A 25,073-nucleotide genomic window follows, 5' to 3' on the forward strand; every position below is an offset into this window, starting at 1 on the left:
AGAAACAGTGAGCCGGGTTACAGCTTCAAACATTGCAAAATGAATTTTATTTATGCGTGCACGGGAGCCACTGGGAACAAACGCCAGCCTGAGAAACTTCACCTATGCTTGATTACATGTGATTCTTTGACTTTGCTGTTTTTAGTGCAGGTGGAGGTACAGGAGACTGAAGAACAAGTTTCACGCAGCACAAACCAACAGAGAAATGGAAACAAATGACCTGCTGCAAACACCTTTCACCAGCAGGAGGCAGATTTACCCAGGAAGTTTAATGTAGCTGAAACTTGAAGAAAGAAATGAGAACAGTTTGAGAGCAAGTTCAGCATCATCATCATCCATTTATTGACTCTCTTATTGGACAAAGGATGATGAAGATGAAGCTGCCAGGCAGCAGGAAAAGAGGAAGACCTCAGAGAAGATTCATGGATGTAGTGAAGGAGGACATGCAGAGGGCGACGCTGGGATAGGAGGAGATGGAGGCCGATGAGTCGCTGCGGTGGGCAAAAGAAGGTGGTGGTGATTCATTCCTCTGCATTTTCTCTTCCCCCCTTTTGATCATTTCATTCTGGGAATTGCTGAGTGAGAGGAGCCGCTTTCCAGGTGCTTCAGCTACTGTTTGGTGCCTCATACACGAGAATCCTTCCTAAACCTCTCCTCCTAGTTTCCTCTCATGTCACCTCAGTTCAGTCTCACGTGTTTTTATTCGCTGAAAGTAAAACAAGCTGAGTGCAGATCTTCTGGGTTGAGTCGTTTTTACAAATGTCTTAGTTTGAAACTTTCCAAAATTAACAAAGCTATTCTTAAATGCTGAGTACTTTTACAGGAAACAGATTTTTTTTTACTGACAGCCACTTTGCAACCCGCCTCTGTCCCAGCTCCTCCTTTTCAGTGATTCAAGTATTGCATTAACTGTTTAGGAATTACAGCCATTTACATACACAGTCAACCACCATGAGACGGCTCCTTCCATGACAACATGAGCAGATGAAATACACAGAACTCTTCCATCAAGGAAGCGCGCGAGGCTAAAATAAATAAAGAAAAATAAACCTTTAGGATTGGCCAAATAAACAAAAAGAAGGAAAGCGCCGAGCAGGTCAGCAGCACCAAAGTGTCTGCGAGACAAACACAGTGGATGATCACAGAGTTATTTCCATGCTTCACGAGATCTAACAAACCGAGAACACGACGAGGAGGCAGAGGTATAACTGTAAAGGTCAACAATCACGCGACGCCTTCACAAATGGAAATGCAAACAGTTTACAGATGAATCATCATCATCATCATCATCATCTACAGAGTGGACCACTGTGGGGGAAATGGGTGTAATTCATAAACAGTTAACACAGAACTGGTGTGAAAACCTGAATCAGATCAAAGTTGGCCCTTCAGTCACATCCAGTGTTTGATTAAAATCGACTGCGATGGGAAAAGTTAAAGTTTCATCTTCCAGCTGCTCGTCTGTGATCTTCTCCTCAGCCCAGGGTGAACACTATGAAACCAACCTGCACTAAATAACAGTAAAGACTCCCTTTAACACGACAAACAAGAATCTCACGACCTGAATCTGAAATGGAACAAGCGCCGCTCGTACGGGGCACGAATCTCAGCCGGCACCGTCAGCTCACACTGAATATTTTTAATCATCTGTAAAATTAATCTTAAAAAGGAACATTTTCATTTCAAACTTAAAACAACTCCCTCTCAAATCTCTAAAACTTAGACTAGTTTAAATTCTCACCGTCAGTTTATACATGTACACTTCTTATTGTAAACTTTATATTTAAGACTTTGCTGTTGTTGCTGCTGCACAATAAAAAGCTCCGATGGAGGCGAAGCGACCAATTACAGATGAGAATTTGAAATAAAGAAAAATCTAATTACATACATTACATTTACCTTACAATATTCCCTGTGACCCAAACACACACACCAGAGTCTGTTATCAGCATCTCACCGTCATGTGACTGACATCAGGAAGTATTTTGGAGCCCCAGTGTTCGTTCACCAATTTAAAGGGACAGTTGATCCACAGATCTCTGCACATGGTGCTGGTTATCCCTGCAAATCGTCCTACTGTGACGTTTTGTCAGCACAAACATTTAGTCAGAAATTATCTCGATAAAAAACATGAATTTACAGAAAAGACCTTTTAAACTGCTCATAAAAACTAAAGCAAAAGTGGTTCAAGCTTTCTTAAATCAGACATTTGATAGAGATCCTAACCAACCATTTCACGGTCTGCTGCGCTGAGTCACACCAGCAGCAACAGCCTGAAAGCACGACCACTTCCTGTTTTTATCTGTTTGCTGAAGGATGAAAGTTTCAGATCGTCTGTATTTCCTCACAATATGACCTAAAACATCAGGAGCTCTAATGGAGGATGCACGGGTGTCATTTCTTTAGAGGAAGTGTGACAGCAGCTCGAGAACACAAACCTTGGTCGGGGGGGGGAACGCTATGACTGTTTCAGAACAACGGGGCAAAAAAATCAAAGTGAAAACAGAATTTTTTTCCTGTCACTGACATGACGGCGAGAAACGCTGCAGCTGGACTCTGGTGTAAGTAAATCTGGAACCCCGACTCTGTGCTCAAGTTAATTTGCTCCCATTGAAACGGCAGAAGCCTCAAACATTACTGAGGTCAAAGGTCACAGAACAGACACCACGACCCCGAGGACGACGATGGTTGGAGGATGTTATATAAAGTCGTCGCTCTCACTGCTGCTCTCCGAGTTCCCATACCAGTCGTCTTCACCCGTGTTCTCCACAAACCACTGACCTGACCACCAAAAAACAAAACAGGGTAAAAACATTAAAGCTGAAGAGCTGCAACACTGAAGAGAAATAAATAAAATTTATTTATAAAAACAATTCAATGATTCAAAAATCAGTTAAAAAAAAAAACCCACCAGTACAAAGACAACATCAAACATCACAAACGCAGAAATTCTCTGGATGATATGAAAATATCTGTTCGTTTTAAATGTTGCATCACAGTAGTACCGCACACAGCGAGACACCCGTCACCCTGAATGGGACCAGTGGAAGAAGATCGATGGACTTTGCTTCACTCAGTCTGAACCGTCAGCTGAAACGTTCCTGAACATTTAAGGTCTGCAGCCTGGCCTGTGCACATGTTTCTCTGCATTATATCAATATTTTCATTTTTATTGTGAAAACCAATAATCTTTTGCATTTTGACACCGACAACGTTTCCATAAACTGTTTGACTCCTCGTCTGCGAGGGCGAAACAGCCGGGAGTCGTGGCAGTGCGGGGGCGGAGCACCGAGGTCAAAGGCAACAACTTTACAACCATCACTGCTTCTGCTTTGAACATTGCGTTTCTCCAGACCTCTGATGTCCTCATCCAAACTATTTAGAAATGTTTTAAATATTGGGCTTACGTGATTGCAAATCATTGTTTTCGTGCACATTATCCAGAATCCCCAACATCAGCGTTTCACGTCTCAGATTCCATCAATAACAGTCACATTTAGACTTCGTTGGGCTTTCAGGATCTTACCATTTGGCACTCCGTCCTCTTCCTCACCCTCAAAGTGCTCCATGTCATAACTCACAAATATATTCTGGGACAAGAAATATCCTATTAGTTTTGCTGCTTTTCATAACGAGGGGCAGTTACAGCTTTTACTATATTTCCTTACAGTTAACGTGAAGATAATCCTATATTTCTTCTGTAAATCAAAGAAAACTAAATCAGTACCTTGTTTCTGAGGAGTTTGTCCCAGATTCCCGGCTGCTGCTTGACCAGTTTGAGAACTGGTTCATTGGATTTCATTTCCCAGCAGCAAACGTCAGCTGCGATTTCGTAGTGAAGCTCCAGGTCAGCTCTGTAGAACCGACCGTTCACGCTGCCACTGAACACAATCAGCAAAGAGAGAGCAATCAGTTCTTCTGTGTGGTCATCTATTGTAGTAAATACAGTAAGACAGAGTACGTCTGATTTTATAGGGAGGTGGTGATAAACGGGGCGCGTGGCCATGAAGGTGAGAAGGAAGGTGTGATGACTGAGAGGGGGGAGTCGTGGATGAATTCCATGTTGTGGACCTCTGAAGACAGTATCTATCCGCATTAATGTTTTGGGGTCAATGACTTGGGAGTCACAACCAGGGAGGCCAGAGTAGTTACACAAGCAGTTAAAGACGGACTAAAGAGACTGAAAAACTCCTGAAAGATCCCAGAGGAGGAGGATGCTGATCTGCAGCAGTGAGGTCATTTGTTGTATTTATGAGGGCCATGTCCAGCTGTTTGAGAAGTGCCATTTACTGATGATGGAAACATGATGACACAGGCTGGGCAAGACCTGACTGAGGCGGTCAGCCTGTGATCCAGAGGAAGGTGGAGCGACTTTAATGAGCGACTCAGTAACTTCGAGATGATGGGATGAGCGTGGGCAGGACTCTGTTGTTTTGTGAGAGTTTAATGCGTTTTCATCTACACATGTAAGCTGCTCTCAGGCGCTTTTTGTAAAATAGAGCCTGATGACAGCTTTCTTTGCACAGAGCTTGGATTGTAGTTCTTTTCTTACTTATCTAAATGTTTTTTTAACCGAGACAACAAGAATATCCTACTGCAAATAAACTACCTGCGTTCATTAGGTCTTTATTTCAAGTGTTTCACATTCAGTTCAGCATCTACCGCTGTTTCCACAACTTAGTGTTAAGAACACCGCTGCAGCTCTACAGAAACGTCTTTTTTGGTTGTGTATATACGAGAACATTTCCTGTGCTGTCGTGTAAAACCTGACAGATGTTTGGTGGAAAATGTCTCCATCTGCTCAGCTGACTTCTGATGGGATGAGAGAGGCAGGACTTTTATACGTGACAGCAAAGCAGTCTGGCACCTTGACTTTTAAAATCAGAGTAAGATCTGCAAAGGCTGCCGATCTTCTATTTATTTTTACTTTTAATTTTAAATATTCGTTATGGTTCATGTGCTGGTTTTCTTTAAAAAAGAAAAAAAAGGTCATGTGAAAATACCCAATCAGAAAGCCAGAAAGGATGGCTGTGTCATCATTTATGGACTAAAATACAATCTGAAAGGTTTCAAACCGAAGACGGAGTCAGAAGTGTTCACAGCACTTTTAGAGGTTTATGTCTTATGAGTGCAGAAATGACTCACTGGTGCAGTGTCTGCAGTGCTGTGGACGGTGACGCTGTCCATTTAGTGGACAATTTAGATTCCTACTCTCGCCTGTGGCCACAAACAATGAGTAGACAGAAACACTGGGGAAGTGGCAACCGGTCCATAAAGATCAAGAACCTCACCTGGTTGTGCCAAAAGGCACAAGCTCAAGGAGCCACAACAGGACTTGTTGAGCTGTGGTAAGTTAGTGAAAAGATGAGATCTCAGCTACAGGCGGCAGAAAGGTCAGAGAATGGAAATCATTCTGGAGGATTCAGAGTAGAGCTGCATCGAAACAAACAGCTGAGGTGGTTCAGTATCGGAGCGGTACACCTGCCAGGTGAGGTGTTTTGGGAATGCTCAACTGAAAGGAGCCCCCGGGGCAGAGCCAGGACATGCTGGAGCGATATCTGTGGCCATGAAGACGACAGGCTGGACTTGACTGATTAGACTAAATCCCCCATGACACAGTGAAGGCAGTGCAGACGAATATTTGACCTGCTAGTGTCACGAATAAGCTTTGAATGCCTTTTAAAAGCAGCACCGTGGAAGCTAATTGTAGAATTATAATTGTAATAATGTGACACTAAACGCTGATATTAAAACATTTTATTGGGAGGATGGAATAATTAAATCTGTGCAAAACAACAGGAGCAGAAACTATTTGCTCAATTATGGGACATAAACTCTGAGATGGACTTTTCCTTGTACCAACGTTTCAAATGTATCTGCCTAAACATTTTGCACATCTGCTCTAGATTATGGATTTTTAATTAAATGGCTGAGAATGATTCAGAATAGATTACAAAATAACTTCATTAACCCAAAGAACGGATTAACTTTGCGTCAGATACCAAACAGAACTGAGTGTTTTCACTGCTCACGATTAAACTCGAGTGTAATTCACATGCAGGCTGGTTATGGTGAACATGTACCCACTCCCACCCGTGTAAAGTGCTCTAGACAACAAGCTCCACCGAATGTTGGATGTGATGCCAAATAGGTAAGCGCTCATTGAAGGTCTGAATCTCACAGACCTATAAATGACTCGGTCCGAGCAGAAGTCGCAGCGCTGGTTCTCCGGGTTTGCCAGCTTCACGGTGACAATGGCAGAGTCGGGCGTCTGGAACCAGCGGATCAGAGGGTGGAAGCTGAAACAACCAGCAGATGCACGAAAATCAAAGCTCTGGACACTCGACACCTTTAGGTACTGATGCTGCTGTGGGGACTTCTTCCAGCTTTTACCTTCGTGATGCATCATCAGAGCCTGTGCTGATGACCTGCTGCCTACTGCTTTGACCAGCACCTTCCTGCACACCTGTATTCACGTGCCCCCCCCCCACACACACACTTAACTACATGCTGAGTAGCCAAAAGATTATTAAAAAAAAAACTTTCTGCATTTACGTAATTTGTTATGGGGCATGACCTGAGTGATAGGTGTATGGCAACATGAGCGGCTCTAGCTGCTAGCTTGCTGCTCGGCTTCACCTGAACTGGACCTCTGCACCGTGTTTGTGCTGTTGGAGTTTTGTAATGCGATTATCTGACCAATAATATGACTGCTGTGAGGTTACTGTACTAACAGACCTGTATTATTTTCGCGTCTCTTATGGACTAAGGTAACAGCCACACCCATCTAAAACCTGGAAAAGCTCGGATGTCTTTGTTGTTACTGAAGTTTGCACTGAATAAGATTTTTACCTTCTTCATGCAGGTTCAGAGCAGCAGTGTAGCTGGTTGATGGGAAAACGTCTCCATCTCTGGTGCTGCGTGTAGGAGAATGATAAAGATTAATTCAGACACAACATCTGAAGGATAATAAGCATCGAGCCAGAGTAATAAAGAAAACTGGAAGACCTCGTCCATGGATGGAATTTAAGAGCAAATTTCCCTCTTTACAGTGAGGTTTGTGCTCCGAGACTATTTCTGTTGTTTTGTGAGAGTTTAATGCGTTTTCATCTACACATGTAAGCTGCTCTCAGGCGCTTTTTGTAAAACAGAGCCTGATGACAGCTTTCTTTGCACAGAGCTTGGATTGTAGTTCTTTTCTTACTTATCTAAATGTTTTTTTAACCGAGACAACAAGTATATCCTACTGCAAATAAACTACCTGCGTTCATTAGGTCTTTATTTCAAGTGTTTCACATTCAGTCCAGCACCTACCGCTGTTTCCACAACACCGCTGCAGCTCTACAGAAATGTCTTTTTTGGTTGTGTATATACGAGAACGACGTTTCCTGTGCTGTCGTGTAAAACCTGACAGATGCTTGGTGGAAAATGTCTGTTTTTTCGTCCTTTAAGAATACAAACCTCTCCATCTGCTCAGCTGACTTCTTATCAGTGTTTCTTTGTCCAAAGCCACCCTCACTCTCTGACTGGGAGTTCTGATCACACACTGGGACCAGGTGGTCTGTAGGTGCTGGGACCAGGGACTGGTTTCCTGACCTCATTGGCTCTAGTGGAGAAAGGTCTGGAGCCTTGACGTTGTTGGCCAGAACGTCTTCCTCAGCTGTGATCCTGACATCCTTCAGAGATGTAATATTATCTCCAAGCCTTAAAAAACCCACAAACACCTGCTGCTTCAGTCTTCTGTTAAGAAAATTGTCTGATCAAACCTCGAGTGAATACTTTGGTCGGTTGTCCCTTCACCTGGACACGTGACCTTCATCCACGCTGCTGCTGTTCTCCTCACACAGCGCCCTCAGCAGGTCCACATGCTCCGGGTTCCTGATTCCCATCCCGGTCTTCAGGATCTCCGCCTGGACGTTGTATTCATTGATGACAGTTTTCATTCCTGGAATCTGGGTGACCCGAACCTTCAAGGAAGAAAACAAAAAGGGAATCCCGACACAACCGGCGGTGCTAAAAAACAGTCCAGCTCAGGTAGGACACACGTAAAAACTGAGACTTTTTAAACTTTGTAAACCGTAAATATTAACAGCTTTGTATAGATGGCTGTATGGAGAGATGTTTTAAAATGTAAAACATCACCATCGGATCAACAAAAACTGTGTTTCCCAGGCTGAGAACTACTCGAGCTCGATGCTGAAGTCTGCGGATCTTCTGGCTGATGGCTCTGGTAACCTGCAGGCACAAAAAAATGGAAAATTAAACACACTCTTTTTCCCTTGTCTCGTTCTTAAGATGGAAAGAGAACCTCTGGTGAAGAATATCTATCTACCAGAAGTAAAAGTCAGAGAATGCACGAGTTATTGCCTCCAGATCTCAGAGGAACATTTAGCAGTTTAGCTGTTTGTTTTGGTCGAGGCTGCCATCGCCCTTATTGCTGCTTGTTCTTTGTAAAAAACAATATTTTCATTATTAAAAGTCTGGTTGACCTAAAACAGCATGGTGGCATCTTACGTCATGCACATAGAGACTGTAAAACGTTTGGGGGCTCATCCAGGATATGAACCCAAAGCAAGATTCACGGCTGCCAGTAGCTCCCAGATCAACTTATAATGAATAAACAGAAATGCAACAGCAACAGAAAGATAATGCCAGTGCTGATGAATGACTGCTCTCTGCAACCAATCAGCTCTAAGAATAAATCAGAGGAGAGAGAGAGAGAAGTGGTGGAGGCAGCAGAGGAATTAATTGGAATTTAAATCGGAGCTTAATTATAGTTGACACTTTTCGATAGCTTGCTCAGCCCCGTACTTTGTCTCTGATGTAATCCTTTTTAATCCTAACTTAACGAATGATTGTGTTAAATAACAATGCGGCTGTAGCTGTGAGTGTACATGACTTCAAAGAGAGAAAGGGAAACCTTGGGGTGCCAGCTGGTCTCAGAATCAATCGGTTTGACCCGGCAGACAACGATCTCTACGGCCTGTCCAGGCAGAGAGTGAAACTGCTCCGGCAGCTCGAGGATCTGATGGGATTTCACCTCCTCCTCCTTTCCCATGTCAATGAAGCAAACGACTACGCTGAAAAACAGCCGGCCGCCTCTGTCGGGCACAGAGAGGAGCTTCACCCTGATAGAAAACAGACAGGAGTCGACTCACAGTCCCAGAGTGCGAGGCTGAAATCATCGCCACCCAACGGTGGTGTTTAGATTTGATTGGTCAGACCTGTGGAAGACATCGTCCTCCTGCACAGCGTACAGTCCTCCTTCCAGCAGCTTCTTGGCTCCAAGCTTCTTCTCTGCGTAGTACGAAGCAATCTCAGAGGCCATTTTCTCAAAGCCCCCGTCCTCCTCGACGATACGGCCGTAGAAGACTGACGCCGTCTTTATGTGGAGCGGTACAACCTCGGATACACAGAGTCACATCCACTGTTTGTGTTGTTTTAAGTACAATCAGTGATCGTTAAACATCAGGGTTTCATCCAAGAGCTCCACTACTGAACCAATGCAATATCCTCACAGCTGCACCATGATTTACAAAAGAAGCATCATCCTCACTTCTATGACTCCAGATGTTGGCAGTTCGGACTGATCCAGCTGTGAGACGAAGCGGTGGCGTTCAGGACAAATGCCATTGTTTCTGCAGGGGAAAGCACACAGAAAACACACAAGTCATTTTCTCTTTACTGTCTGAAACTCGTGATGTTATTGACAACGCAAGCAACAATATGGCTAATTAAAAAAAAAGGGCAAAAGAAGTGGGCATTAGAGGAAGTGCGGCAAAAGAAGCCAGCATGAGAAAGATGGCTGCCACTAAGTCATCCACGTGACAGACCAACTTATCTGCAGACTAAAGAATGAGGCCCGAACCAGTGAACCAGACTGAAACCACAGAGTCGTGTATAATCTGGAGACCTGCACACGCCAAAACTCTTCAGGTAGCTGCAGAGGGGGCGGTCTGTTTTCTGGTCCTCGCGTGCCATTTGTACCCCCTGTGCGAAGGTCAGCAGCTCGGGGGGCAGCAGGGCATTTGCCCTTTCCAGGTAGCGCAGAACCCCAATGACGTGACGGGCGTTCCTTTCTGAGATCAGCAGCACCGACCTGGTGACGGCTGAGCTGCTCCTCATTTGATCCTGAGGAGAAAAATTAAAAAGTCATCCAGGACCTCAAACATTGACGGTTAACGTCTGCTTATGTTTCTTAATACTGAGCACTTTATTAAGAACACCAAAATACATATGGCCTCCCTTTGCCCTGAAAGCCACACAGCTCCACTGTCAGCCCCAGAGAATGGTAGGATGCTGTTCAGGGTCTTAATCTCCTGTTTGTTTCATTTACAGTCTGATCACTTTGGAATATGAGTATTTTGGAGGCCTTGCTGACGGCTGGGCTCATTGTCAAGCTCCTCTTGAGGTTCTTGAGTTTTTGCAGAGACGAGATGATCACTAAACTTTTAATTCTGCGTCAGATCAGAGGAAATATAGACAACCACAGTTTTTCCTGTTTGGATGTTTGTGTGAGCATACACTTGTTCTGTAGCTGCAGGACCCTGTGTTACCTGAATAAGCAGGTGTACAGGTGTTCCTAATAAAGTGCATCCGCCACTCGTTCTTACTCGCTTTGAGAAGTTCCTGAAGTTTTCAGCCATGCAGAAGAGTCGGCTGCCAAAGAGCTTAGGAGAGGAGGGGAAACTGTAATGGACGACGCAGGTCGCATCTCTGATATCCAGACCCTTGAGACAATCGTCGGTGGTTACTAGAGGTCAAAGGTCAAACAAGAAAAAGAAATGACAACTGCACGGCTCACGTTCAGGTTCATGTAATCAGGTTAACGGTCACCGTCAAAACAAATTGAGAACTATTTTCAGTTACCGAGAATAACGTGAGTGCCGGGGCCGATGTCCTTCTTCCACTGCTCGAGCACGAAGTCCATGTCATGAGTTAACCCTTCGTGGATCTTGAGGCAGAAAACTGACCTGGTGCTCACAGCCTGACGGAAGAAAAGGTCAGGAGGGCAGATTTCAATTACAATTATTACTTTTAGTTTAATCAATTGCACACAGTTGAGAACCACAGAGAACTGGAGCTGTTTTTAAAAGGTGAAGATTATAAAACATCAGTTTGTGTGAGTGAAGCAGGTTTACGTGTCTAGCGTTTTGTTTGTAGAGTATATTACTGTATTACTACAGGGCGACCGTGGTTCAGGGGGTTGGGAAGCTCATCTGTAACCGTAAGGTCTCCGGTTCGATCTCCTGGTCGTTGTGTCCTTGGGCAAGACACTTCACCTACCGCCTACTGGTGTTGGCCTCGCTTCTGTCAGTCTGCCCCAGAGCAGCTGTGGCTACAACCGTAGCTGCCTCCACCAGTGTGTGAATGTGAGAGTGAATGAATAGTGGCATTGTAAAGCGCTTTGGGTGCCTAGAAAGGCGCTATATAAATGCAATTATTATTATTATTGCAGCAGTAAGGATTGACTTGTTATTTGCATATCTGTGTTTCACTGCATACATTTATATGAGATCATTGTTTTTGTTTGGTTGTTTGAGAGACAGGATGAAGTCGATATCTTCCTGACTTTATGACAAAATATATACTTGGATGTAAAAAGCAGGCCGTGTGTCACCTTGAACACATCTTCGACCTCCTGAAAGGAGTTTGCTACGATCAGCGTCTTCTGGCCGACGTCGGGGCTGAAGCCAAGCGTTCCCAACAGGACTGAGATCTTACTGATCTCCAGAGTCATGAGGATGACCTGCAGGGGGAACAAAACACAAGCCAGTAGAGACTTCCGCTTAATGTACTGTGCGATTATTTCAGTTGCGTTATTCAGCTCCTGATCAAACTGTGTGACTGAATCGTAGGTAGGGCTGGGCCATATCATACCGTTCACGGTAATACCGGTACAATGCTAGACAACGATAAGAAAATGAAATCTTGCGATAGAATACGGGTAAAACGTGCATGCGCAGTGCCTTTGTTTACATACGCACATGGCAGAAAAAGCATGGCGGTAGCGGAGAATGAGAAAGGCGGATTGTTGAGTGAAACAGATGAACCAGAATTGGTTTGTAAAAATGCTGCAACTTCAGTGATGTGGAACTGGTTTGGTGTTTGTCCGTCAGATACACAACAAAGCACTTTTTTTTTGTAGAACATGCAAGCGGCCATTATTGCTGTATCTGTCGGACTAAGGTGCTCGTAAATCTGGAAGTAATCTGGGTCCTAAACTCCGTCCTCTTCAGGTCCCTAAGTCAAACGATCACTGCAGCATCACTGAGAGTTAAAAACTGTCTAAATTTTTTCATCTGTAATAAAATGATCAGAGTTGCTGCTTTACCAGGTGTAACTATGAAGTTTAACATCCATGAAAACAGAATTTATTACATTTAACGGAGTTAGAAGTTAGCAGGAAGTTAGCTCGCTACTTTACACCTAAAGATGATATAGCATGTTCTGACTCTCCGTCTTTTTCACTGACATTTCTGTGTTTGCGCATCCACAGTGTCAGAGGTTGCGCTAAATCGGCTCGTGGCGCTGCTAAAAATGGTAAATGGCCTGTATTTGTATAGCGCTTTTACTAGTCCCCCCTAGGGACCCCAAAGCGCTTTACACACCCATTCTCCACACTGGTGGAGGCAGCTACAGTTGTAGCCACAGCTGCCCTGGGGCAGACTGTGTGATAGCCTCACGAGGAGCGACCAGGATTTCAAACAGGTTTGATTTTCTTGTAACCACACTATTGCTTATCAGGAGCTGGTCGTGAGGTGTTAATTGCTTCTCATTACCCCGTCTATACTACACGATACACGACACGTGATTAGGGCGAAACTCAGGCCGATCCCTAAAACAGTCACACAACTGAAAAATCATCTTAAACTGGGCCAAAAATCACACAGTGTGTGCCCAGCTTTACACTGCACCCAGCTCCTTCCCCCTCACTCTTATTTTATGCAGATACTTAAAAAAAAAAAAGGTAACTGAGACCACTGTTTAACCGTAATTTGAACAGGAAAGTTTTTACTGACCTGCTGAACGTTACCATAGAGAGCGGCTTCCTCAGGAACGCTTATGACGATGCTGGGGCACGGCATGTAAGTGGATAACAAACCCTCCATGTGATTTGTCCATCTTTTGGCTACAACAATCAGCTGTGGAGGACAGGAATCACTTTCCTTGTCAGAGGTGACCTGGAAGTGCTGCAAGATGGTCGTCATCTGACAGAAGAAACAGAAAATTATTTCAGCCATCAAACTCTTTGTAACTAGAAACACCGTCTAACTACAAAATAGCAGTTTACTCTCTTAAAAATATTATCAATGGTAAAAATACTTTCTTTGGTTTAATGTAGCTAAAGAATATCAGGCCTGAAAATCTGTCGTTTCCAGTTTCAAAAGCCACTTTTGTGTCATGCTGTGTTGTACTTTCTACATTTGTTTTGCCACCTGTGTGACTGGCCGTGCAGACTGGTTGCACCTGCTCTCGTTAACCTCAGCTCAAGCTGAGCTGTCCCTCTGACTTCTAATCCTGTCCGTTCTGCTCATTCCCATCAATACTGACCACTTCCCGTCACTACAAAATACTACGTCACAAATAAAACAGCAGATCATATTTTTCCTTAAACAAACAGCTATCAGAGAATAACATTGATGTAACTGCAGCACATTCTAGTTTCAATATTAATTTCACCAGATGGATCGCAGAAGAGTTTCTCTGCTAACTGTCACGTAAAATAGCACTACATGTAGTATTTTACAGAAACTGCATCAACCTGCACAGAGCAGGTGAGCTGGGCAGGAAGGGCCTGGAGAATCTAGCCTATTTTCAAAATAAAAGACTCTTATTCTGAAACTCTCTGTTCGAAGGACAGATTCTGTTCATAGCTGTCATGGATAGAACATCCAGGGGGTGGGAAGCTTCTGCTTCAGGATCTCACTTCTGGGTTTTACAGATCACATGGTCCTGTTGGCTTCATCAGCAGGTAGCCTCAGGCTCACACTGGAGCAGTTCACAGCTGCGTGTGAATTAGCACCTCAAAGTCTGAGGCCAGAGCAGGACCATGGCCTCCGGGTCACAGACTAATCATATGGTTTAAGTCTCTTGGGGTTTTGTTCAGGAGTGAGGCAAGAGTGGAGCAGAAGTATCATTAGTGATGTAATCATTGGTTATTTTCCAACCCTCGCTTATGGTCACAAGCTCTCGGAGACGGTGGATACAAGCAGTGGAAATGAGCTCCTTTTAAGAGCAGCAGGATGAGGAGTTCAATGATTCCACATCGAAAGGAGCCAGCTGAGGGGGCTAGAGAGCCTCTCCAGGATGTCCTGGGAACTCTGAGTGAGCTGGAGGCTGGAGACCTGGACTTCTCTGCCGAGGCTTCTGCCCCCACACTCAGTCTGCACGTCCTCTGTACCCCTGCACATTGTACTCTGCTTATCTTTTGGATTCAGGTTTGTAAGCTTTGCACTTTCTAACCCCTCTAATAACTTTTATAACAAGTTACTATTTGAATTGATCCTATCTGATGCCCGTCAACGAAAACAGAACTAAAAGCTGACGCGACGTGTGCACATTTACAGTTGTGCATCATAAGTCATCACCTCATCTGGAGCCAGACTGAAGAGCTGGTCGGCTTCGTCCAGCACCAGGTGACACAGCCGCAGGAAGAGGAAGCAGTGGCAGGACAGCAGACGGACCAGACTGAAAGGAGTGGTCACCAACAGCAGGCCTGGAGTTAATCAGATTAGAAGATTCTGACTAGTTACTGATGTAAATCAATCATTTATCGACCACCTAGCAGACTGCGATGATGCTGGTTATGCTTAACTCACAGTTTTTGGGGATCTTGACACTCTTAGCCTCGTCCTTGCTGATGCCCAGCAGCACAGTTGTGGGGTAGAGCTTTTGGGAGACCTTACTCCCCCCCAGGAGGTCATAAACAGCTTGGACCTTCTCCCAACCGGGACACAGCAGCACAGCTATGGGCTACAAACATACGAATTGATAGTGACAAAAGCAGAATTCATCCATGCTTCCTGCCTCCTGTGTGTGCACTCACCCCTGAGCTGGAGGTGTGGGAAGTGAAGATGGAGTTGAGGATGATGTGGGTAAGGAGTGGGGTAAGGTAGCTGAGCGGCTGGTCTGCGCTGCTGGAGATAACAAGGGTATGGCATCCTCGAGCCACAGCTGGCCAGCTGTAACAGTCAGCTGGAGACAAGGTGCTGTACTGCCCCCGCTGCACCTGGAGACAAACCGTCACTGTGAGAGGAAACCACCAAAAAACCGCACTTCCTCTAATGCCCACTAGATGCTGCCTCAGTACTACGACTCAAAAAACACAGATGCTTCGTGAGCCGTGGCGTCTACGTCCACCTTTTCTACTCACTGTTTGAACCTCAGATGGAGGTTAAAGAGCGGCGAGGGACAGGAGAAGACTGAGCAGTCACATGAGAGCGTGGATGAAAGGCATAGTTATCAAATAAGATCAGTCATACAGAAACGGTTTTATTGCCAAATGTTGCGCAGGATTACAACATTAGGAAAACATACTGTAAGACAACACTTAAATAAAAATAAAAATTTAAAGTGCTAAGATGCAGATGCAGAGAACACAGAGTAGGGTCATGTGTTTGTGGTGCCAACAGTCATATGGTTATTGTTCATGAGTCCAACAGCAGAGGGGAAGAAACTGTTCTCATGGCGAGAGGTTTTGGTCTGAATGGAGCGGAGCCTCCTGCCTGAGGGGAGCAGATTAAACAGACTGTGTCCAGGGTGAGAAGCGTCAGCTGTGATCCGAGCTGCACGCCCCAGTGTCCTGGAGGTGTACAGGTCCTGCAGTCAATCTTCTCAGTGTGTTTGTCCCTGATAGTGGCTCCAACGTACCACACGGTGATGGAGGAGGTGAAGATGGATTCGATGATTGCGGTGTAGAATTGCATCATCGTCCGTGTTGGCAGGTTGAGTTTCTTCAGCTGCCTCAGGAAGTACATCCTCTGCTGGGCCTTCAGCAGAGGATGAGTAATGAGCAGAGTAGTTACTTCCTAGCTGCTTTTTTTTATGGCTATAATTTAACTATTTCAGCTCCAGACACTGAAGGATTACAGTCTGTTGAGACAAAAGGCATGAGTGCGGATTCCTGTCACTCTAATAACCTTTAGGTAAGCTGACGTACACATAAACATATACTTCTGTCCAGAGTTGCAGTAATTTTTCACCAAGAACTTGATTTGACAATTCAAGAGTCGACCTGTGTAAAGTCTTCTCCTGCACGTTCCTGGGGCTTCCTGACCTCTGTGGTGTTGGATGCATTTTTTGGACTTCCAGAACCATCTTCCACAGTGTGTATGAATGCTGGAAGCACCACCCCAGTTAAACCTGGACTCATGAGACCATCCAACCACCAAGTGCTTTTCTTACTATAACACAGCAGTTTAGTCTCAGTCCTCGGAGTCCTCTTCGCGTTGTACACATTTCACCAACATTTGTTATGTCAGATCACGATGATGACCTTGTTTCTTCGTCAAAGACGATGGTTCACCTCTGTCCTCCTAGGTTTTAATATGCTGGACTGTTTTTTTAAGCCAGTTTCTGTACTTTCAGTTTCTCCCACGTTATTTCTTTGCTTGATGAAGGACAATAATTTGATCCCAATTCGAGTAAAACCTTCTCTTCTCCAGGACCATGTCTTCAAACACGGTAGGTTAAGAAATGAGAAGCTACTTACTGCTTCAGGGTTAAACAACCTGTTGCCAGTTGAAACCTACGAATCCCTCTTACCTGTTTGCTTAGTTAAATCCAGGTGCTGATTTTTTTCGGCCAGGCTCTGATGCCTCGAGTCTCAGCATTGCTACGCTCACCGTCTGATCGCTCGGTCCTCATGGACAGCGACAGCGCCTCGTGGAGTTTTAAAAATTATGGCGACAGCAGCACTCCCGTGTCCTATAAGGGAAGCTGATACTCAAGTGCCTTAAACCTGCACTCGTGATCTTATGGTCTCACATGATCGTTTAAAATCTTACTGAATTTAAAATGTCCTTTATGTCAATCAGAGTCAAGCGTAAGCACACACTCGTCCTCAGATTCAACTTCAAATCAACCCCATGCTCAACGCTTTCATTGAAAAAAAACAACAACAAATGTGCGGCCATCTGTGTGTCCATCTTCTAAATACTCTAGATGAAGGAAATAATCAGTAAATTAACAACAACAACTTTATTTGTATTTCTGAACCGTTTCTGAGAACATTTCAAATTGAATCTGATGCTGTGTTAATAACGAAACCACTTTCACAACATTTACAATGATACCTGAATGTTCAGGTCACTAAACTCTCGTTTCCTAGCACGTTAAACATCCTGATGACAAACTCAGGGCATATTCTTGTTTACCCAGCAGAGGGCGTCTGCGATGGCGGTGTCATTCACACTGATCCACGGCTCTGCTGGGAAGGTAGCGTGCACCAGAATCCCACTCCGGCAGGGGTCGAGGGGAGAAACCTGAGACATCCAGGTGAAAGGACAAAGGAGGCTTTAAATAACATCATGAGCAGAGTTTGCATGAGTAACAACCAATAAATCTACAGGCTTTCATTTTCATATTTTCTAAGAGGTAAAATAATTTTTTTTAAATTTTTTATTTGCACTCTATAACTTTGTCTTTAAATCAGAGTTGTCTGCGTAAACGTACCACAGCGTCTTGGGCGTCGGGATCGGGGTTCAGAGCCTGTGGATTCAACAACTCCAACAGGCTGCATCACAGACAGAACATGAAGAAACTACTTCAGTCGAACAGTCTGGACACAAATTACTGCCTGACATAGTGCTACACTACACAGCCACTTCATTAGGTACACCTTGGTGGTGCCAGTTTGGAGCTGCTTTTGTCTTTAGAGCTGATTTCATTTTACATGGCTCAGATTCAACAAGCTTCTGCAAACACTCCTCAGAGATTTTGGTCCATGTTAACATGACATCATCACAAAGCTGTTGCGTGCTTCACCACGTCTCAAAGATGCTCTTTTGGAGTGAGATTTGGTGAATGTGGAGGCCGCTGAGATGATGCTATGCTGTGGTCATAAAGGGATGGACACGGTCAGCAACAACACTCAGGTAGGCTGTGGAGTTACAGGCAGGATGGATCCATGCTGTTATGCTGTTCATGCCAAACTTTGACCCTGAACCATTGCAGCACATATAAAGATTCATCAGGTCGTACAGTGTTTTTCTATCTTTTATTGTTTTGGTGAGTCTGTGTAAACAGAAGCCTCAGTTTCTGCTGTGTAGCCCTTCTGCTTCAAGACACAGATGCTCTTCTGCACACCTTGGTTGACTTGCTATTGGCCTTCCTATCAACTCGAAGCTGTCTGGCCCTTCTCTGACCTTAAACGAGGCATTTTCTCCCCAGAGAACTGCTGCTCACTAATCAGCCAATCACACGGGGCCTGATATTTGTTAGCAGTTAGATACAGGTGTGTCTAATACAGTGGCCGGTGACTGGATTTTACAAGATTAACACACCTTTTATCCAAGCCAGTAATTGTATTTTCCTCAGGTGCAGTTAACACAATTTAAAAAATAAATAAAATTGAATTAAATGAAAAACATTCCATGTCTTTACTCAGTGTTTATGTCTTATGGGGATCGAGGAAAGCTCAAAGACAGGAGCAGTATGGTTAAAACAGTGTGCAGGAGCTTCTATCCTGTTACGTGTTTTTATCAGGTTGACCTGTGTCGTTGCTTCCTGAGAGAGAAAAACTGCAGCTCACCGTGCACAGGCCCAGTCCTCACTGCTCTGGGTCTCCTCTGCTGCAGCCGAGGCGACAGATGTGCTGGAGCTGCTGATTAAAAGAAGAGAGTGGAGAAAATCAGACGCACGATTAAAGTGAAGACAAAGATGCTGAATGTGGAGAAACATTACACATTATTATTAATATTAATTAATCTCATCAGATTTTCCCGGGAATGTGGAACAGTCTAATGGAATTCTGTTTAGGTATAGAAGGATAAAGATGGAAGAACTATACAGAGAAGGAGCTGCACAAACACCCAGCATCACAGAAATGTTGTTTTTAACTCTGGTAGAATCTAAGAATATATTACGGGTGCAAAAACTCACAGTTCGATATTTTTTCGATACAAAAAAATGTTCATGCCTTTTTAATTTGTCATTTATTAAAATTATAAATATATATTTTAACTCAAAAGTACAGTTTTTAAATTTAATGTTGCTGAAACAACAAAGTAATAAAATAAATCTATCTGATGGAGAAATCACTCATCTTTGGAAAAGAGAGTTTATTACAGAGAAATGTCTCTTTCCAAAATAAAAGCTATACTATACGCTTCTTCTGGGCTATATTCTCAGCAGCATATTAAACATATCAGGTCCCCATAAGGAGAATCATGTGCTAACGGCTGTCTAAATGACTCGGGTAAAGTTTGTAGCATGCGTGCTTGTTGTTTTTGTCTGCTTCCACTTGTCTTTGCACTAGGATGATGTCGGAGTAAATGTGCAGTCATATTCGTTGTGTTCCCACTAGTGCTGTCAGCGTTAATCTGAAATGACGTTAACGCCACAACACGGCAAATGTCCGTTAACAGCTACCGCGGATCGCCCCGTGCGTGGGGCTGGACGGCGTCAACACGTCGACAGTGCAGCCTAGGCGGAGTAGTCGAACGCAGATCCACTGAGCGCTCAACACAGACAGCATCGTCAGAAGAAAAGTTGATAAAATAAATTAAAAATGTTGTATTGTTCATACATATGCGTACCGAACCGACAGCACTGTATCGAACGGTTCAATATCGATACGAGTATCGTTGCACCCCTAATATATATGTAAAATGCAGGTCCTGTTGTTGCACTCCAAAGTACCTCTAAGAGTACTTAGTATGACCATTTGGTTTGGTGTTTCCTCACGCAGAGTACTCTACCTTGCCTCTTCATCCACCAAAGATTCAGCCTGACAGCTCTGAAGATTCTCAGCTCCTGGTTTCTCACTGCTGGGACAGACTGCAGTCAGTGAGGGGAACCCAACAAATGAAGCAATCAGCTCAGATAAAAACTACTATCTGGGCTAGTTTTTGTCTTTTACCTCATCAGAGGCAACACCTCAGCTTCCTGCAGGGAAAACAAACCAAACAAGATTCTGGATTTTAGTTTCACCGTTAGGAAGTTCAGAAACATCAGAGTTTAGTCACTAACAGCACCAAGTCTGTCCTGAGTCTGACCTCAAAGCAGCCGTACCACACAGGCTCAAATGTTCTTACTATGAGCGGGTGGAAATCCAAATCTCAGTCAGGAGTGGGCGCATCATCTAAAAGCTGCTCTTTTTTCTGTACGAGTGCAGCAAACCTGCAGCACGTCAAGCCGACTGGACGTTTACAACAACCAGCTGCTGACTGAGATGCTTCCTCCTGCACGAAGTATCAACTCAAACCTTCAGGAGGATTCATGCCTGCACGACATGTGTACATTAATGAGCGCCCCCTGCTGACACCGCTGGAGTAGACGGCGGGCTCAGCTGTTAGGACCTAGTTGGTCCAACCTACACCTGCAATGTTGGAAAATGCACTCACCTGGGCAGCTGCCAGCTCGGAACTGCTGCCAGGCTTCATAAACTGTAGAAACCTGTGAGGAGGCGGCGACAGCCCATCACACACGATGATATAAAACATCACGTGCCTGCGATCTGAGACTGTGGCCGACTCACCTGAACAGCTGATGGTTTTTAGCGAGGGCTGCAGCCAGAGACGAGTCTGCGTCGTCTGACGAGCTGCTGAAAAGTGAACAGAGGCCACTTGGTTGCTTTTAATCGTAACTCTGCTGAACTGAACAACTGAACGAGCGCTCACCTCTCAGCTGCGTCTGAGCCGCTCCCTGACTGGCTGTTTGGAGACAGCTGTTGTTTTGTGACCGCTGACCGATGTTCACCTCCAGCCTTCACCAGCTTGTGTTGTACAATCTAAAGCAGAGACGTGAGAGTTCAGCATGTGTGGTTGTTTCATTAGAACACAGATAAAAGTGAGTGAGCGAGCAGGGCTGCATACCTGAGGAGGCAGGGAAGGAGCTGTAAGCCAATCAGCTGCCCCCCGAGCTTCAACCAGACTCTGCTGATCTGGACACAGAAACGAATACAGTCATATGAATAAGAAGGTGAACTCTCTTTCATGTTTCAGGCCATCAGCCCGACAGATAAAGCTCGGCAGCAATAGGATGACTGAAAAAGAACAAATCATGGCACTGCAGCGATCCAGAGCTCAACAGACTGAAAAGCTCATAAGAGCAGAAATGATGGTAGAGAAGTAGCCAATTGTTAAGAGCAGGAGGTGTTAAGCATGAATGCAAACCACCAGGTATTTTATTTCCTTTGTTTCCTGAGGGGCCACCGCAGCAGATGGATCCATGTTTGATTTGTTGCAGACAAATCAAACATGGATCAAACCAACATGTGCTGAGAGCGGTGAGCCAGAGTTCATATATCTGTTTACCGGGAGGCTGTTGGGTTTGTGCTGTCGGCTTGTTTGAGACGCTCTGGGTTAAGATGCTGTAGGACAGCATCACAGGAAGTCGGTCTCCCTCCTCCAGGCTGTCGCCTGATTTTGTGCTGTAGTAGGCAAACCTCTTCGCCACCAAGTCGTCATTCACACAGATCTGTTTAAGAAAGGTTAATACAAACGTGATCACACGTCTCCAAACAAGTCTGCGTGCAAAATAAAAGCTTTTTAGTCAAACTTCACCTTGATGTCACCAACAGTCACGTAAAGCTTGATAGGGGTAGAGTCTGACTCAGGTTCAAGCAGCACGGCCTCCTTTAGGGTCGATGCTGTGAGATGAAAGACGAGCTCAGAGATGCATCGCACCGAAACATAAAAACTAATGTTAATGGCGTTCGAGCAGCAGCGATAGCACTCACCTTGCAGCAGCTTGTGCAGGAAGAGCGTGGCAGAGCTGTCCCACCGAGCCGACGGTCTGCAGAAGAACACAAGAAAGATCTGCAAATGTGCTCCGCTGCAGCCTCTAAACTACGTGAGATGAGCTCGCCTTACTTGAGCTCTGCCTTCTCCTCAAGCAGAGACACTCGCAGGGTTGTTGGTTTGATTCCCGCCAGGTGGAACCTTTGCACCCCGAAAGGCAGCTGAAGGAAGTTCTCCATCGCCACCCGGATCCTTTCAGAGGGGATAGAGTTAAAAACCAAACACACACACTCTCCCGGCACACACCCCTGACATGAGTCGACCTCTCATCATTCATATAACATTTGATAGTAAATGCAGCGCCGCTCTCTGCACCTTCACGTCTACAATCACGCAGCAGCACCGTTTTAAAAAAAGTTTTCTTTCTTTTTTTTAAAGCTCCCCACAGATTTAGATTTTCAAAATAAGAGCCTAGGGGAATAAATCAGTAACGGATTATCTAAAAATGGACCTCACTCTCCTCCGATCCCAGCATCCTCCTCTGTCGTACCAACCCCTCTGCATGTCCTCATAAACTCCCCTGAAGTCTTCCTATTCTGCTCCGTAACAGATAGGCCTCCAGTATTTTTGTCTCCAAACCCATAAACCAAGACTAACAGAAACTAACAGAAAACAAGTGGAGGACCACGTAGCTTAATCTGTCACCCCACACTCACTGCAAAGAAGGAAAAAAAAGAAAGGAAATACAGGTTCTCCATAGGATAGTGCCAAGAAATTATAATGTAAGTGACATCCAGAAATGATAGGAGCCATTTTTAAAGAAAGACAAGAACATTTAAGACAAAATAATATGAGATGATGGTTATGGAATATTTTAAAACTGACAGATTGGGTCCGCGGTGCAGACACTGTGCACCAGTTTGTTGTGGTGAAGAGAGAGCTGAGTGTAACAGCAAAGTGTTCAGTGTTCCCCAGATACGCTGGAGGAGGTCTGCACCACCCTCACAGCACCTCTCTTGGCACACAAAGGTCGTGTCCAAATTCATGGGCTGCATCCTCCTGAGGACCCGGCCTTCGCGGTCTACGTGGGCCGGGTCCTCAGAAGGTCGGGTAGGCTGGAAGTAAATGGCTGGGGAAATTGGACGGTCTAGCCTTCTGATTAGCGTCACCGCTGTCTCGGTGGAGTTTAGTAAACTCGTCCGTCTGCTCCTTGCTGTCTAAAATATAACAGGACACTGGAGTAAACTCTCAACTGTCTCACACTTCTGTTTAATCAGTTTTCTGTTTGTTTTAGTCAGCTGTGTGAAAACCCCGGGGGATTAATAAAGTTTTATCTAATCTAATAACTTTAATCTCAGCCAAACCGATTTACTCACGAACAAATAAAACACTGAAAAAAGCCCAACAATAACACTTTTAGGTTGTCTAAGTAACTTATATATTACGTTTAACCCGAGCAGTGAAACTCCGCGGTGATCTGAAAATGATGTGCCGGGAGTTGTGCCGTTCTCGGCCGCATCAGTGACCCTCGAGCTCCTGGCGAGCTATCGAGCTGGTGGGTAGCAGACGTCTCTGAAGACGTCGAAGCACTTTTACAAATATGCGATATCTTGATAAACCGAGCAGATATTTGATGTTTACACAGCTGCTTTCTCGCCTGAAAATATGTTAAAAGTTTATTTTGTGACCCAGAAAGATTAGTAAGAGTAATTTTAAAACTTAGTAGTGGCCGCCATTGTTGGAAACTGGAGTTTGGCTGGGCCGCGCTATGAATTCTGGGATATGGTAGGCCACGAAGGACACACCCGACCCATCCTTCAAATTCGGGGAAAAGGAGGACGCATTTGTCGGCTGCATTCGGAGGAGTCTACGAATTTGGACAGCCTTCGGTCCGTCGCTGTGACGTAATCGGTCTACAAATGCGGCCTCAGGAGGAAGCAGCCATGAATTTGGACACGACCAACGACACTGTGAAGCTCCTTCTATCCTTCTCTAAACAGTAAACATTCCGGTCTCCGTTCCACCTCCACTGGCTCCCCCCAGGGCTGTGTGCGCTCCCCCCTGCTCTTCATCATCTACACCGATGACTGCAGCTCCACACAGCTCTGTCACCTGGTGAAATATGCTGACGACATAGTTCTCCTGTCAGGCCCCTCACAGCACCACGGGCCCACTCTGCAGGAGTTTGTAGAGTGGTGTGACAGCTTCAAACTTGAACTGAACGTGAACAAGCCCTTAGACAGGCAGCCAAAATCATCAGTGACCCCTCTCACATTCTTCACCCCGCATTTCAATTAGGGCTGCCACAAATGATTATTTTGATAGTCGACTAGTCACCGATTATTTTTGCGATTAGTCGACTAATCAGATCATCATCCATTGGACATAAAACGTACAGCTTATTGCACCAGCAGCATCTGCTCTTATATAACTATCATTAGCTTACAGCTTTAAGTGTTTAAGGTGCTAACTAAAAATAAAGACAAGATGATAGTTTATTAAATTTGCAGATTGTTTCGGTGAAGTTTAATAAACTCCTTGCTATCTAAAATATAACAGGACACCGGAGTATATTCTCGAGCATCTCACACTTCTGATAATCAGCTGTCTGCTTGATGTTTATTCAGCTGTGTAAAAACTATAACTTTAATCTCAGCCAAACCGATTTACTCAGGAACAAATAAAATACTAAAAAAAAAAAGCCAAACAATAACATTTTTAAGTTATCTAAGTGACTTATATATCATGTTTAACCTGAGTAGCGAAAGACGGCGGTGGGTTTGAAAACGATTTGCCGGGAGTCCGGTGTTCTCACGGCTCTAGTGAGCCTTGAACCCCGACTTGCTATCGAGCTAGTGGGTAACAGACTGAGCAGAGCCGTGCTATGAATTCTGGGATAGGTTGGGCCACGAAGTATACACCCGACCCATCCTTCAAATCTGGGGAAATGAAGGACGCATTTGTCTTCCGCATTTTTTAGAAAAACGAAACACACAAAAATACTGCAAAAGGAAACGGTCGCCTTATATACATAGTGTATGAACTCAAATGCACATTTCACTTAAAAATTAAGATGTGACAATGTGAACAAATCAACTTGTTAGAGATATTCTTCTCCTGTTGACCCCCCCCCCCCCCCAAAAAAAAGAATAAGTCTTCTCATCAGAT

The 25,073-nt window shown here is 44.6% G+C and overlaps 1 protein-coding gene across 6 annotated transcripts in view; it reads right to left on the reverse strand.

Annotated features, from left to right (window-relative positions):
- Positions 1-17: 17 nt before the first annotated feature.
- tdrd12 (tudor domain containing 12) overlaps positions 18-25,073 on the reverse strand; it is a 30,466-nt gene continuing 5,410 nt past the window's right edge. For 2 of the 6 annotated variants that reach the window (XM_087844218.1, XM_087844217.1), the window contains exons 5-37: positions 22,038-22,157; positions 21,905-21,960; positions 21,729-21,814; positions 21,480-21,642; positions 21,039-21,106; positions 20,844-20,953; positions 20,702-20,767; positions 20,568-20,619; positions 20,084-20,109; positions 19,923-19,991; positions 18,755-18,826; positions 17,677-17,737; positions 17,379-17,486; positions 15,050-15,232; positions 14,823-14,976; positions 14,592-14,719; positions 13,023-13,211; positions 11,621-11,749; positions 10,870-10,987; positions 10,614-10,753; positions 9,914-10,131; positions 9,557-9,638; positions 9,225-9,403; positions 8,921-9,128; positions 8,143-8,235; positions 7,801-7,967; positions 7,462-7,704; positions 6,853-6,917; positions 6,394-6,466; positions 6,186-6,299; positions 3,728-3,881; positions 3,527-3,590; positions 18-2,781 (exon numbers count right to left, since the gene is read on the reverse strand). In XM_087844218.1, the coding sequence (XP_087700344.1) occupies positions 2,699-2,781; positions 3,527-3,590; positions 3,728-3,881; positions 6,186-6,299; positions 6,394-6,466; positions 6,853-6,917; positions 7,462-7,704; positions 7,801-7,967; positions 8,143-8,235; positions 8,921-9,128; positions 9,225-9,403; positions 9,557-9,638; positions 9,914-10,131; positions 10,614-10,753; positions 10,870-10,987; positions 11,621-11,749; positions 13,023-13,211; positions 14,592-14,719; positions 14,823-14,976; positions 15,050-15,232; positions 17,379-17,486; positions 17,677-17,737; positions 18,755-18,826; positions 19,923-19,991; positions 20,084-20,109; positions 20,568-20,619; positions 20,702-20,767; positions 20,844-20,953; positions 21,039-21,106; positions 21,480-21,642; positions 21,729-21,814; positions 21,905-21,960; positions 22,038-22,157 (3,841 nt within the window). In that variant the 3' untranslated portion in view covers positions 18-2,698. The remainder of the gene's footprint in view (positions 2,782-3,526; positions 3,591-3,727; positions 3,882-6,185; positions 6,300-6,393; positions 6,467-6,852; positions 6,918-7,461; positions 7,705-7,800; positions 7,968-8,142; positions 8,236-8,920; positions 9,129-9,224; positions 9,404-9,556; positions 9,639-9,913; positions 10,132-10,613; positions 10,754-10,869; positions 10,988-11,620; positions 11,750-13,022; positions 13,212-14,591; positions 14,720-14,822; positions 14,977-15,049; positions 15,233-17,378; positions 17,487-17,676; positions 17,738-18,754; positions 18,827-19,922; positions 19,992-20,083; positions 20,110-20,567; positions 20,620-20,701; positions 20,768-20,843; positions 20,954-21,038; positions 21,107-21,479; positions 21,643-21,728; positions 21,815-21,904; positions 21,961-22,037; positions 22,158-25,073) is intronic. The other 4 variants (XM_087844223.1, XM_087844224.1, XM_087844219.1 and 1 more) reach the window with 4 other exon arrangements.

Source organism: Neolamprologus brichardi, chromosome 7 (assembly GCF_056152115.1).
Source record: "Neolamprologus brichardi isolate AB-2024 chromosome 7, ASM5615211v1, whole genome shotgun sequence".
Taxonomy (NCBI): Eukaryota; Metazoa; Chordata; class Actinopteri; order Cichliformes; family Cichlidae; genus Neolamprologus; species Neolamprologus brichardi.